Source organism: Accipiter gentilis, chromosome 33 (genome assembly GCF_929443795.1).
Source record: "Accipiter gentilis chromosome 33, bAccGen1.1, whole genome shotgun sequence".
Classification (NCBI taxonomy): Eukaryota; Metazoa; Chordata; class Aves; order Accipitriformes; family Accipitridae; genus Astur; species Astur gentilis.
In genome coordinates, this window is record NC_064912.1 from 2,866,105 (window position 1) to 2,878,495 (window position 12,391).

General features: G+C 61.6%; 1 protein-coding gene across 3 annotated transcripts; it reads right to left on the bottom strand.

The window, feature by feature from the left end:
• Nucleotides 1-1,759: 1,759 nt before the first annotated feature.
• Nucleotides 1,760-8,034, bottom strand: LOC126034265 (glucagon receptor-like). Of its 3 annotated transcripts, XM_049791749.1 has the most exons (14): nucleotides 7,939-8,034; nucleotides 6,869-7,020; nucleotides 6,524-6,620; nucleotides 6,080-6,187; nucleotides 5,673-5,794; nucleotides 5,461-5,567; nucleotides 5,186-5,349; nucleotides 4,576-4,731; nucleotides 4,316-4,376; nucleotides 4,056-4,125; nucleotides 3,506-3,594; nucleotides 3,155-3,293; nucleotides 2,799-2,840; nucleotides 1,760-2,650 (listed from the first exon to the last, which is right to left on the bottom strand). In XM_049791749.1, exons 2-14 carry the CDS (start codon nucleotides 6,944-6,946, stop codon nucleotides 2,579-2,581), a joined length of 1,305 nt encoding a protein of 434 aa, XP_049647706.1. In that variant the 5' UTR covers nucleotides 6,947-7,020; nucleotides 7,939-8,034; the 3' UTR covers nucleotides 1,760-2,578. The 3 variants fall into 3 exon arrangements, with proteins under 3 accessions (XP_049647706.1, XP_049647705.1, XP_049647707.1); XM_049791748.1 differs by lacking the exon at nucleotides 7,939-8,034 and having other exon boundaries at nucleotides 6,869-7,474; XM_049791750.1 differs by lacking the exon at nucleotides 7,939-8,034 and having other exon boundaries at nucleotides 5,186-5,346; nucleotides 6,869-7,473.
• Between the last annotated feature and the right edge of the window lie 4,357 nt (nucleotides 8,035-12,391).

Below are 12,391 nucleotides of genomic sequence, written 5' to 3' on the forward strand. Positions count from 1 at the left end.
AAGCAACATAAAAATCTCTTTCTGGTCAAAACTAAAGCTCTTTGTGTGTATTTCAACACAAATTAAGCTGACTTGGGCTTTGGACTGGTGGGAATGGAGCAGACTCACTCTCGGCTCCCTGCCCTCTGTCAGTCCTCTTGTGTCCTACAACAGCCTGACAATGGGCCAGTGTACGGCCAGGGCTTTCTGCCTCCATATGCAATTCTGAAACTGCCAGGAGAACTGGAAACGGCTCCACTATCATGCTACGATTCAAGGTCCTTGATGTTTAGAACTGTTACTTGCCTTGTCTCAGCCCCCTCTTGCACACAGCAGCATTTTAGAGAGTACCTCGAAGCACGGGGGCCAGTGCTCATCAGGGAGACTAACCTGGATCTCGAGAAGAGGGCAGCGTGGCCTCTTACAGCTTTGGCATCAGCTCCTGTAGCAGTGCCCCAAGGACACGCGCCAGTGTTAGGCTGCTGGAGCTTGCAGCACCTAGCAAAGAGCAAAGGAGAATCCGGACAGCAATCGAACTGTCCAGGACAAGCTAACTGCTCCCTTGGTCTGTGTGTGACCGCTCTGCTGGTACCAGAGCAGGCGTGTGATTTGTGTTGCCGTTTCTATTATTTATCACCATCATCTTTAGTGTTTTATTTTGCTACTTTCCTCTCTATAATCCTGGGGCAGGGAACACAGTGCTATGTGAAGCCAGGGGCTCTGGGTACCTTTTTAATACCCCTGTAACAGAGCGTGTGTGCTCAAGTGCAAATGGGTGCCCTTGTATATGCAGCCTGAGAGCTGTTTCCCTCCCTCGGAGCAGACAGAAGCAGCATGCTCTGCTTGCTGAAAAATAAATGTTTATTTACACCTGAAAAGAGACTTAATGTGCAAAATGGTCTCATGGGTTACATTGATCCAGGAAAACGCTGGCTTGACTCTCCAGCCTTGAACCCAGCTGCAGCTGAGCCTGGCACAGCCTCTTTCTGTGCTCAAGGCAACCCTCCTTGAGACACTGCATCTGTAAGAGGCAGGTGTAGGTGAAGGGGGCTGGAGGTGGAGAAGCACCTGTGTCCAACTGCATGTAGTGGAGACTAAGAGCTGCTTTCTCCCTCTGGCTGGAGTGTCTTCCCCCCCCCCCCCCCCCCCCCCAAGGTAAAGCACTGCACAGTAGGAACGACTGGCTCAGCAGCATGTCTGTCCTGCTATGGAAGGTAAAAGCAAGGGGGCTGGGGCAGTGGTGGCATCCGCTGCTGCTGCTCCCAGCTTTTACTGGAGAGCACCAGGGCCACTCCCAGGGAGGGAGCCGTAAGCCAGATGTGAACAGCACTGCTCAAACTGCACAGGCTCGGATGCTTCGCTTGTGACAGCAGAGAGATGTAGATGCTCCTGGGTTTCCTAGGGTTCACCAGGCTGCTTGACAAGTGTAGGCAGCTGATGCGGTGGCACCCTACTGGAAAACAAAGATTTTGAACCCCAGCTGTTGCACAGCTGGGCTCAGAAATGCCCAGCCTTTTGCCAGCAAAACTTTCCCTGAGCGGAATGTGGTTCCTGCCTGGGGCTTCACAGCTCTACCTGCTGCAAAGAGAGAGGTGGCTGGGCTGGATGCTGAGCCTGGGATGTGGGAGGTCGGGCTCAGCTCCCAGCGAGATGATGCTCTCAAGTCCTTAACTCTCTGTTGTGATTTTCCCCTACCACCAAAGGAAAAGCAGTGCTGCCCTTAATGCGCAGGGTAAATACAACAGCCGAAGTGCTCAAGCACTGCGGGAAACTATGTGCGTGCCTGCTGCCTTGGCTCTGCCCGCTGCAAAGTGGACTCTGGAGGGATCTGCTGCAGGAGGGGCTCGGAGAGAAGGAAACCTGGCATTTTGTGCAGCTGGAGAGCAGTGAGGAGGGAGGCAGGTGCTGATGTCACGTTCGATGCAGAGGCAGCACCTCGCTATGAAGAGCTTTGTTGCAGGGTGACTCTGGGATGGATGTCTTGGAGCTCGCAGGGCGTTGGTGAGATGGTCCTTGCTCAGGGCAAGGAGAGTAGGAAGGTGATGCCCTGGATCGGAGCAGTGCTGGCATAGCCCAGGGTGCAGCAGGAGGTGTCTGTTCATCTGGGCACTGGGGCAGCAGATCTGTGCAGCAGTGCCAGCCTCAGCAGCGTCTCCCGTTCCCCGCTGCTTGCCTTCTGCCGATGGCCAGGCTTCCTCTCCAGCCACCGTGCTCCCCTTCTATGGGTGTCCAAGTTGGTGTGGACAGGAAGGGGGTTTTCCACGAGCATGTCTGGTGGACAGAGGTAGCTGATGGTGTACAGGCAGCAGTAGAAAGCAGCAGGTGCATCTCCCCGTGCAGCTCACCAAGCCCAAGCCAGGTGAGGCTCTTCTGAAGGGGCAGCAACGTCTGGTAAGAGCCAAGCGTGTCTGCCTCCCCTTTGGACCGCAGCGTGGGGGGATGTCCCCTCCAGGAGTTCCAGTGTGGCACAGCTGAGACGCTGGTCCCAACCCAAAGCTGCAGCACGGCTTCCCCACGGCCCCCTGCCCTCCAGCCAGGTCCCCATGCCCGTCGTGGCCAGTAGCCCCTTTGCTCTGGCTCTGCGGGGTTGGTTGCCGCATCACCGGGTGCAGCAGAGCGCCGGGTGGTCGAGCTTCCAGAGCTGCCACTTCTTCTTCATCTCTGACTTCACCTGCCGTGGCAGTGGAGATCAGAAGGGACTTTTCCCTGGCCGTGCCTTCCCCGCAGACCGAGCGGGCGAGGGGTGGGATGGCAAAGCCACCAGCCGAGGCAGGGCTGAGCCCCAGTGCCGGGCAGGAGAAGCTGCAGCGGGTACGTACCTCCTTATTGGCGAAGCAGTACAGCACGGCCACCAGGAAGCCCTGGATGGAGAGCAGGGGAGTGAGACCCCTCCGCCACCCCCTCTCCCAGGGCTGGGGTGGGCTTAGTCTTCCCAGGTCATTTCTGGGCACTTCTGGGGCCGAGGTTCCCCCTGCCACCACTGCCTCGGAGAGCACAGGAGGCACTGCCACGTGCTCAACAACAGGGCTGAGGGTGGGAGAGCTGGTGTCCCCCTCCCCGAGTCCAGCTACAGGCTGGGGAACCATGGGGAGAGCGAGCTGGAAGGGGGACTCCCTAATTCTTGCTCCATGGTGTGCCCAGGGCAGAGCAAGGACATGTCACGCTCCCACCTCACCTGGAAGGAGTTGAGGAAGAGGGTGAAGAACACCTTGACGTAACGCAGGATGCCTGTGGTTTGCTCGTCAGTGGCGAAGATGAAGACGACCTCGTGAATCCCGAAGAGGGGGATGAGGGTGAGCGTGGCTTTGGCCAGCCTGAAAGAGCATAAGGGGACCCCTCCAGCAGCGAGTACTAAAGGGCTGGGGCAGAGGTACAGGCAGGGACGAGCTTTTCATTAATCGCAGGGTGGTCAGTTAATGATGTGCATAATAGAGGAGCAGGGTGGAGGTGGACGTGGAGGTGGCATGGCCCGAGGAGGAGGACCAGGGAGGATCCAGGACTAGGCAGCCTCTCCCTCCCGGCTCACCGCAGCTTGTAATCCGCATAACCCTTCTGGTTAGCACGGAGTTTGGCCAGGATCACCTTGAGGATCCGCATGAAGATCAGCAGGTTGATCTGGGGGGAGAGACAGCGCAGGGGCACACATAGCCCAGCACCCGCGCCCCTCACAGCCCACCCTGGCCACAATACGCACCCTCGGGGGCTGCAGGAGATGACACCCCCTTGTACTGCCAAGACTGCTGCAGCCCATCAGCGCTGGGTCCCCAGAACTGCCCTTCCTCCCCTCCTGCCATCCCAAAATCCCAGCTAGGAAGCAGCAGGGGCTACCCCCAGCCCCTTCTCTGACACTCAGCACAGACCCCCGGAGCCTAGGGGTTAGCAAACTGGTGCAAAAAAACCCCCCCCCCAACCCAAAACCCATGTGCGTTTAGCATGATGCCTTGGAGGCCAACTGCTCCCTCCTGGGCTGTGCTGGGAGCTGCCCTGGGGGTTGCTGCCCTCCCCACCCAGGACCGGGAGCAGGAGCTGAGCTGGTGTTCTCTGAAAAGGCATGGGGCTGGTGGGTGCCCCCCTACCAGGGAGGCGAGGAGGATGGGGATGCGGATAATCCACCAGTAAGCCATGTTCTCATTCAGCGCCCAGCACCTGCCCAGGGAGACACGGAGAGGAGCACCATCACGTCGTGCCAGGGGGTGCAGGGTGACACCAAGAGTGTGCCAGCCCCGGCGAGGTGGGTCAGGGACCCACAGCAGTCTCCATCCCACTCCCCAGATGAGCCCAAATCTCAGCCTGGGGCTGAGCATCCCAGTGGGACCCTCCATCCCTCCCCACTCACTCCACATTCTCCTTCAGGTACTTGGCGGCCATCCAGGGCACCACGAACACCACGGGGGTCCCTGCAAGTCACACAGCAAACCCTGTAAAACCAAGCACCCGCCTGAGCTGAGAAACCTGCCCCAGGGCGAGGGACACCATGGGGATGCCCAGGGTCAGCAGAGCCCCCACCCCGCACCCTCCCAGGGCCGGTTTGGGCCATGGAGCTCGCGAACACTGGGTACTATCCCCGGTCCCACCGCACGCCCGGGTGGCCCCTACCCCATCCCAGGTAGAGGTAGAGCCTGTAGTAATTCTTCTCGGAGAAGACGGCCCCGATCAGCAGCTTGTAGAGGTAGACAGCTTCCACCAGGAACCAGTAGTGGTTGGCCAGGATGCAGTACTGCATCAGCACCTGCGCCGCCCGGCAGCCCAGTGCTGCCTGCGAAAGGAGACCTGCCGTGGGGCCGGCAGCGTGCCCACGGGGGCACGGGTACCCCGAGAGCTTGCCTAGAGGGTACACAGGCAGCGTAGGCACCCCGAGACCTCTTCCATCAGGTGCATGGGCAGCACAGGCACCCCAGGAACTCATTCCGCAGGTGCACGGTGCTACACAGGCACAGAGCTCACCCACCAGGTGCCCAGGTACCCGAAGAGCTCGCCCACTGGGTGCATGGGCAGCACAGGTACCCCAAAAGCTTGCCCATCGGCTGCGTGGACCCCCCAAGAACTTGCCCACCAGGTACACAGGCACCCCAAGAGCTCACCCACGGGGTGCCTGGGGCTGCACGGGCACCGGCACCTGGCTGCACACCCAGGGCAAGGGTCCCCACCCCGATTCCAGCCCAGCATCGAGCGGGGACCCCCCCCCCCCCCCGCCATGGGGCAGCACTTGCCTCGTGGCTCAGCAGAGCCTCCCAGTCGGCCACCTGCACCACCTCCATGCCCCAGCGCTTCTCCAGCAGCGCGTCCTTCACCATCACCGAGGTCGCCCGCAGCCCAAAGGAGGCAAAGAGGTTGGCGTGGATGTAATTCCTGGTACAGCGGAGCTTCCTGCTGAGACCGAGGGTGTCGGGGGGCCGGGCAGGTGGCAGGGGCACCCCTCGGCTCAGCCATCACTGGCTGCGAAGGACAAGGGGCAGGATGACGTCCCCCCAGCTCTTTTACCTGAAGACAGTGAGGACGAGCAGGGCAGAGACGAGGGTCAGGAGCGACAGCGAGTACCCCACGGTGTAGAGCACCTTGAAGCTCACCATCAGCTGGTGGGCACCTTCCTGCAGGCGAACACCACGCCGGTGAGCCCAGGCGAGCAGCACCCACCTGTGCGGTCGGGGTGTCCCTGCCTGTCCGTGCCCAGCGAGCGGGCCAGGGAATCCCACCTCCTCTGCGGTGGACTCCATCTCCTCCTCACACTGCGAGTAGTCCCGCCAGGGCTGGCTGCCGTTCACCGTCACCCACTGCCCATCGGCGCCGCACCTGCGGCTCACCAGCCCGTGTTTCACTGCGGACATGAAGGACCAGCACATTCCCCTAGAGCTCCCCCAAACCCCTCTCCTGGGACGATGGGTCAGATTCTGCTCAGTCCAAAGACCCTCATCCAGGGCAGGTGTGAATGGGGCATGAGCTGGCTCTGCTCCATGCCCCACGTGTCCCCTTATCCCCAGGTCTGCTCGTGGGTCCCTCTCCCCCCGGCAGTGGGCAGGAGGGGAAACCCCGAAAGCCTTTCCCCCTGCAGCATGGCTCAGCCCTGGCTTCCAGCTCCGGGGTGGCAGAGCATCATCATCACCTTTCTCAAACCAGGGCAGATAGAAGGGGCAGGAGACATTGACGGCGGTGCCGGGGCTCCCGTCGGGCCAACAGGCATACATGTCAAATGTCCGGTTGCAGAAGAGCCCTTCCAATGGCAGCGAGAGGGGGAAAAAGCCGACGGTCAGATGCTGGTGGCACGGCCACATCCAGCCCTGCCATCCCAGCCCGCTGCCAGCACCTCTGAGGGAGCCAGCATCACCCTGAATGAGGCCCTGGTGCCCCACACCAGCCTTGGCCCCCAGGGCATCCTGGCCCTGGGCATCCCATCTAAGATGTGGAGACCCTCATCAGTCCCCTGGCTCATCCCTCCATAGGTGACCAGCATTAGAGGATGCTGGAGGAGGGATAAAACCCAGCTCCAGTCATCGCCCGGCTCCACGTGCCCCCGCATCCGACCACGAGCCGGGGCACAACGGGATACCTGCCGGGTAGGGCTCGCTCGCCATCCTCCTCAAGCACTCATCACGGTACCGCATCCACTCCTCGAAGGTCTTCTCCAGCACCTTGGCCCCGCCATTCTGCAAGCCCAGAGCTGGGTCAGAGCCTCTGGCCAGCTGCCATGCTGGCCTGCCCGCCCCACCGTGGTGCCCGCCGGCTACCCAAGCCGGCTGCCTCCGTCCCCCCCGATAAGCTGCTGCGTTCTGGCATCCTCGAGATGGGCAGGAAAATGTGACAAAGCCAGGGCCGAGCCCATTCACAACGGGTCAAAGCCGTTGGTAGTGCCAACCCCGGTGCCCTATGGGCCAGCCCCAAGCTTGCCCCTTACCGGCACAGAGGAGAACAGGCACATCCAGGCAAGATGGACGAGGCTCTGCCGGTACCCAGACCAGAGCACGTCCCTCATGGCTGCCCCTGCCAGCCCGCGGCCAGTGTTCCCAGCGCCGGGATGCGTCTTGGGCTGAGCTGGAGACCCGGATCCTGGGTGGGAGGCGGAGGACTGAGGACCGCGTGGCTCCGCCAGCCACCCGTGCTGGTGTGGATGAGAAGATGCGCTCCCCGAGGCAGCAGAAGAGAACCGGGACACGAGTGCCAGCCGCAGGCACGTCCTGGGCTGCCACAGCACCGGGTCACTTCCCCGCTGAAGCCAAAACCTCGGGGAGGCTCAGACAGAGCAGCCGGGCCATAATTGGATCACACCTCTACGCTGAGCCTTGCCAGCTTCCACGCCACCGCTGCCAGCCCCCCGGGGCAGCTGGCAAGCGAGGGGGCCGTGATGCTGAAGTCGGAGGGGACCAAAAGCCATCCCGGTAACTGATGTGACAGCCCCAGTGCCACCGCTGCTCACCCCGGCAGGTGGCCGGCACCCCATGGGTGGCCTGTTGCCACCAAGCCCAGGGAAGGGGGGTCAAGGCTACAGGGACAACCCCAGGGGAAGGCAGGGAGACCTCGCCGGGGGCTTCCCCGGGACCCGCCGTGCCTCCCCCAGCCCCACCGCCTGCCAGCCAGGATGGGACCCCCCAAATCAGCCGCACCCCATCACCTCCCGGCCCCGTTCCCGCTTGCAGAGACCACCTCTGCAGCCCCCCCGTCCCGCACAGCCCAGCCGGGGGGGGGGGGAGGCTCCGGAGGGAGAAACAGCCCCACCGGGGCTCCCCGGCCAGCACGGACGGCCGCAGCCCGGGCCCCCCGGGGGGCTCCCCATCTCTCCAGGCTTGACGACCCCAGCCAGGGACCCCCCTTCCAGCACGGACACGCCCCGGTCTGTGCCCACCCGTGCTCCCCGGCCAGCACGGATCCTCCCAGCTCCCCGCCCCGGGTGGGTGGGGGGGTCCCGCTCGGTGCCCGCGGGGGTCCCGCTCCGCCCGACTGTGCCGCCGTCTCCCTCCGCCCGCTTACCCGGTCGCAGCCCCCGTCGGCCCCGCTGTTACCGGCAGCCCCGGCTCCGCGACGTGAGCGCGGTGGCGATCGAGCGGCGTCTGCGGCGCGGCCGCCTCCCACCGGCGCCGTGCCCCGACCGGGGCGGGGAGGGGGAGAACCGGGGGGGGGGGGAGGCGGGGGGGGGGGCCCTGGGGGGCGGCACCGCCTCCCGGGGCTCGGGCCGCCCCGACGGGCCCCGGGGGTTCCCGGGAGCCGCTGGTCCCGCCCCCGCGGAGCTCCGGCACGGCCCCCACGGAGCCCCTCGTTGTATCACACGAGGACGGGGATGGGGGTGCAGGTCCAGCCCTGTCCGGGGTCCCCGGTTGGGTCCCACGGGGATGGGGATGAAGGTCCGGGTCCAACCCACTGGGGGCCCCCAGTTACACCACATGGGGACAGGGATGGGGGTCCAAGCCCTGCGCAGGGTCTCTGGTTGCGGGGATGAGGGTCCAGCCCTCAAACTGTGGGTCACGGGGATGGGAACAGGGGTCCGGACCCCTTCGGTCTCCCCCAGAGCCCCCCACCCCCCCCCCGCCATGCAGCCCCACGGAGAGTCACGGGGGTCCTTCACCTCCCAGGTTTGGCATCCCGATGGCTGTCCCCTGGGCTGGGTGCTGTGGGGTGCCGGCATGGCGGCAGCCCCTTGCCGTGCAGAGCCCTGCGCAGGCAGGGTGGGCTCCTGGGGACCACCCTCCCCTGGGGACAAGGAGCAGGTGGCCCTGGGGGCGATGCTGGATCCAGCACAGGGACACAGCCCGTGACGTGGGTCCCGTCGTCCAGCCCCAACAGTGGGGAAACCATAAGGGCAAGGACAAGCCATGGGACAAGCCCGGTGGCCGTGGTCACGCCGCCTCTCCGGCTGCTCCACGTCCTCGCAGAGGGAAGGAAGCGGGTCTGTGCTAACCCACGGCTGCCTGGCGGGGCAGGGCTCATGTCCAGCCTGGTGAAGGGCAAGTGAAGGTGATTTTCCTATCAGTGGAGCAGGTGGAGGAGATTTAAAGGACAGCTGAGCCCTTCCTGAAAGTCCCTGCAGACCCTCCAAAATGAGTAGTGGAGCCCCTCCAGACTCCCATCTCCCTTCTAGTGCAGCCATGCCTCCCTCCGCCACGGCTACCGAAAGTGCCCGGAGCCGGCTCTGCCCTGCAGCGGGATGCCACGCTTATACCCTAAAACTCTCGCTGGCTGAACGCATCAGAAAATGCATTTATTTTGCAAAAATATGATGTTTTCCCCAAAACTGGGCTCAGAGCAGATACAGTGATTCAGATGGATGAGGAGTTGCATCTGTTGCTCTAGCGAAGCGAGTGATGTCTGGTTATTCCAAGTGAAAAATAACCTGTTAGCGGAGCAGCCCGTGGTAATGTTTCACTGTTTTGAGGGAAGCCGAGCCCTCGAGTGCCTTTCTCAGCACAAGCTGACACGGGACTCTTTCTGAGGCCTCTCCACCCCGTGCGTTTGCTTATAAGCAGATTATAGTGCTTTTGTGAGTCTGCTCAACGTGTACAGATGGAAAGCTAAAAATAATGCACTTGAGATTTAAAGAGTAGAGCCTGGGTGGGGTTTTGGCCAGATGTGCCCGCTCTGAGACTCTCTGATGCTGGAGGCTCCCCTGGGTGTGGGTCCGTCTGTGGGGTCCCAGAGTCCCATTAGCAAAGGGGAGGTAAGCAGGGGCATGGCGTTTGAGGGTGAGTTGGACCCTTGCACACTCTGAGCATCACGGTGCGGTGAGGGATCCAGCCTCATGCATGGAGAGCTGGTCCTTCCATCCCCGCGGCTCTTCCCACCTGGGAAGCTGAGCTGGAGAGCGGCCCCGAGCTCCTGCGATTCTTCACCCACCCTCGGGGGCTCTCCTGGGCATAGCGGGGCAGTGCGGGTGTTTGCACCCCATCCGGGCACTGCTGTATCCTCAACTGACACTGGTTCATACTGGGACACAGATGTTGGGGCGATGCTGCGCTGCAGTGGGCTACACCTCCTGTGCAAAGCCACGGTCTAGTTCGGCACCAGCTGTCCTTCTCCCCTCCAGCGCGGCCGTGCCAGGAGCCACATCTCGGCCACTGACCCACTGCTGCACCACGGAGGGTCCCCGTTGCTGGCAGCGGGGCAAGGGGCAGACAGGGAATGCACCTCTTGGGTGCTTCTAGGGGGATTGGGAGAATAAATCAATGTTCTGGCAGGATTTGAGGACAGCACATAATGCACGAGTGCCAGGCACCGGTAAGCCCATGGTCCTGGGTGTGCGGTGGCCATGGCCTTGGCTTGGCTGTGACACAGCCCAGACCCGTCCTGCTGCTCCCGGGGTGACAGCCCTGGCCGAGCCCTCACCTCCCCTGTTCCCAGGCCGGCAGAGCCCTTCAGCAGGGATGCCGCTGAGCTTGCTGAGGAGCCCCTGGGGTGCTGGGGATCCCTCCAGCATCCTCCCAGGACAGGCAGGGCTCATGCTGGGGGTGCCATGAATGAGGGACTCCCAGGCTGTGCAGGTACAGACCTTTGTGTCCCCCCTTTTTCAGGGCCAGCCACCCCCAGCTCCCACATTCCCCGGGGCTGTGTCTATCTGTACCTGCGCAGAAGGCGACATTCTCCCACCAAAACTCACTGGGAGCCTGGGACAGCAGTGACAGGGGTGAGAAACGGGGTTGGAAGGGCTTTGGAGACAGGGGTGGGTGCTGAACGGATACCAAGGGTGGCAATATTTCCATTAGCACCTGTTGAGATGGTTCCTATTAGGGTGAGGCCACAACCCACTGAGTCCCAACACGAGGTTGGTGTGACCCCAAGGCTGGTGTGACCCTGGCACGTTATGGAAACACCTGGGCAGAAGGTAGCACAGCCCTGGGCCACAACCGCCAGCTCCTGTTGAAGGACCTGAGCTGATTAACGCTCCAGAACCGATAACTAATGAAAAGCGTAGAGACCTGTATTAACCCTTTTCAGGATGTTTCTGGTAGACCCGTGCATTGGGGTCCCTGCTCAGGGGTTTGAGGAAAGGCAAGCTGGTTGGCAGAGGGGACTGGAGCCCCATCCAGGTGGAGAGGAGGCGCTGGCAGAGCTTGCAGGAGGATGTTTGTGCGTGGCACTGAAGGTGGACAGCCATCGAGGTCTGGCTGAAGGACAGGGGCCATTGGAAGGTCTGGCTGGCCCAAATCTCTGTGTAAGGTGGGGAAATGGCAGCAGGAGGCAGCTGGTCTCGCACAGGAGCGATGCCACAGAGATCACAACAGAGCAACGCTGCTGGAGGTGGGAATGATGCGATTGTAGGGTAATCCTGGCTAGGAGGGACCTGGGGAGGTTTCTAGTCCAACCCTGATCAGAGCAGGGTCAGTTCCAAGGTCAGACCTGGCTCGGGGCTTTACCCAGTCTGATCTTGACAACCCCCAAGGACGGAGATGGAAGATGGACCACGATTGAAATCTCTAAAGTCTCCAGACAGCAGATAACCGGAAAGAAGAGGTTTCCTGTGGGGTTTCTCTGCACGAGCATCACCAAGCTCATGGGATGGGGCACAGTCCAGTGCCGTGGCTGGCCTCCCAAGAAACCTGTAAGTCACGAAGAGTGATGAGAAATAAGTGTGTGTGCCTGCAGACAGCTTTAGCTGATGCCAACAGAGATGCTCCTGCCCCATAACAGCCTTGCTGGAAGAAGAATAACTATTAACACAGGGAACGGTTGGCATCACTCGGTACCCCTAAGGATGGCTGAAAAGCAGAGAAAGATGGGGACAAGAAGGAGATGTCACCCCAGCCAGGCTGCTGAAGCAGTTTTTCTGGAGATTTTGTGGTTTTCCTCCTTGGTGGACAGTTAATTTTTTCTCAGGGTGACAAGCGCTTTCTGTGTAAGCGTGAAATTCCCAAACGGCTGCTGAAAAGCAACTTTGCTGGAAGACTTTGAATCTCCTGCAGCGCCTGTGGAAACGAAGAGGGATGAGGACACAAGCCCTGCCTGATCCCACCTGTACCAGCTGGCTGGGGCTGCCCCTTGCAGATGGTGGCACTTAAACTTTGCTTTTTTGCTGTGATTTCCCCCCCCCCCCATTACAGTCAGCAGCCGAGTGTGACTCGCCGGAGCTCGGCGGCTCATTTTGCAGACTGAACTCCAGATGGTCTCCCCTGGCTCTCCTTGCCCCAGGTAGTTGCCGTCTTGCTGCTGCTTGTAGCCTGCCTCCTCTCCCCCGCCGGCTGCTTATTGCTCTGGGTTAAGAACCGATTCTCCTGTTTCTCCTCCAGCTCTTGTCCTACCTGTTCCACTCTAGGCAGGCAACGGGCATTGCTCAGCGGGCTGCGGCTGGCCGTGTCCTGGCTTTGCCCCTCTCTTTACGGGCTAATGTTGCCACGTGGGCTTTAGTGTGGATGGGGGAAGTGGGGATGCACCATCCCAGCTGCTGTGTGCTGGCCTCTGCAAGTGGATGTGGAGCAAGGAGGATGCTCAGAGGGTC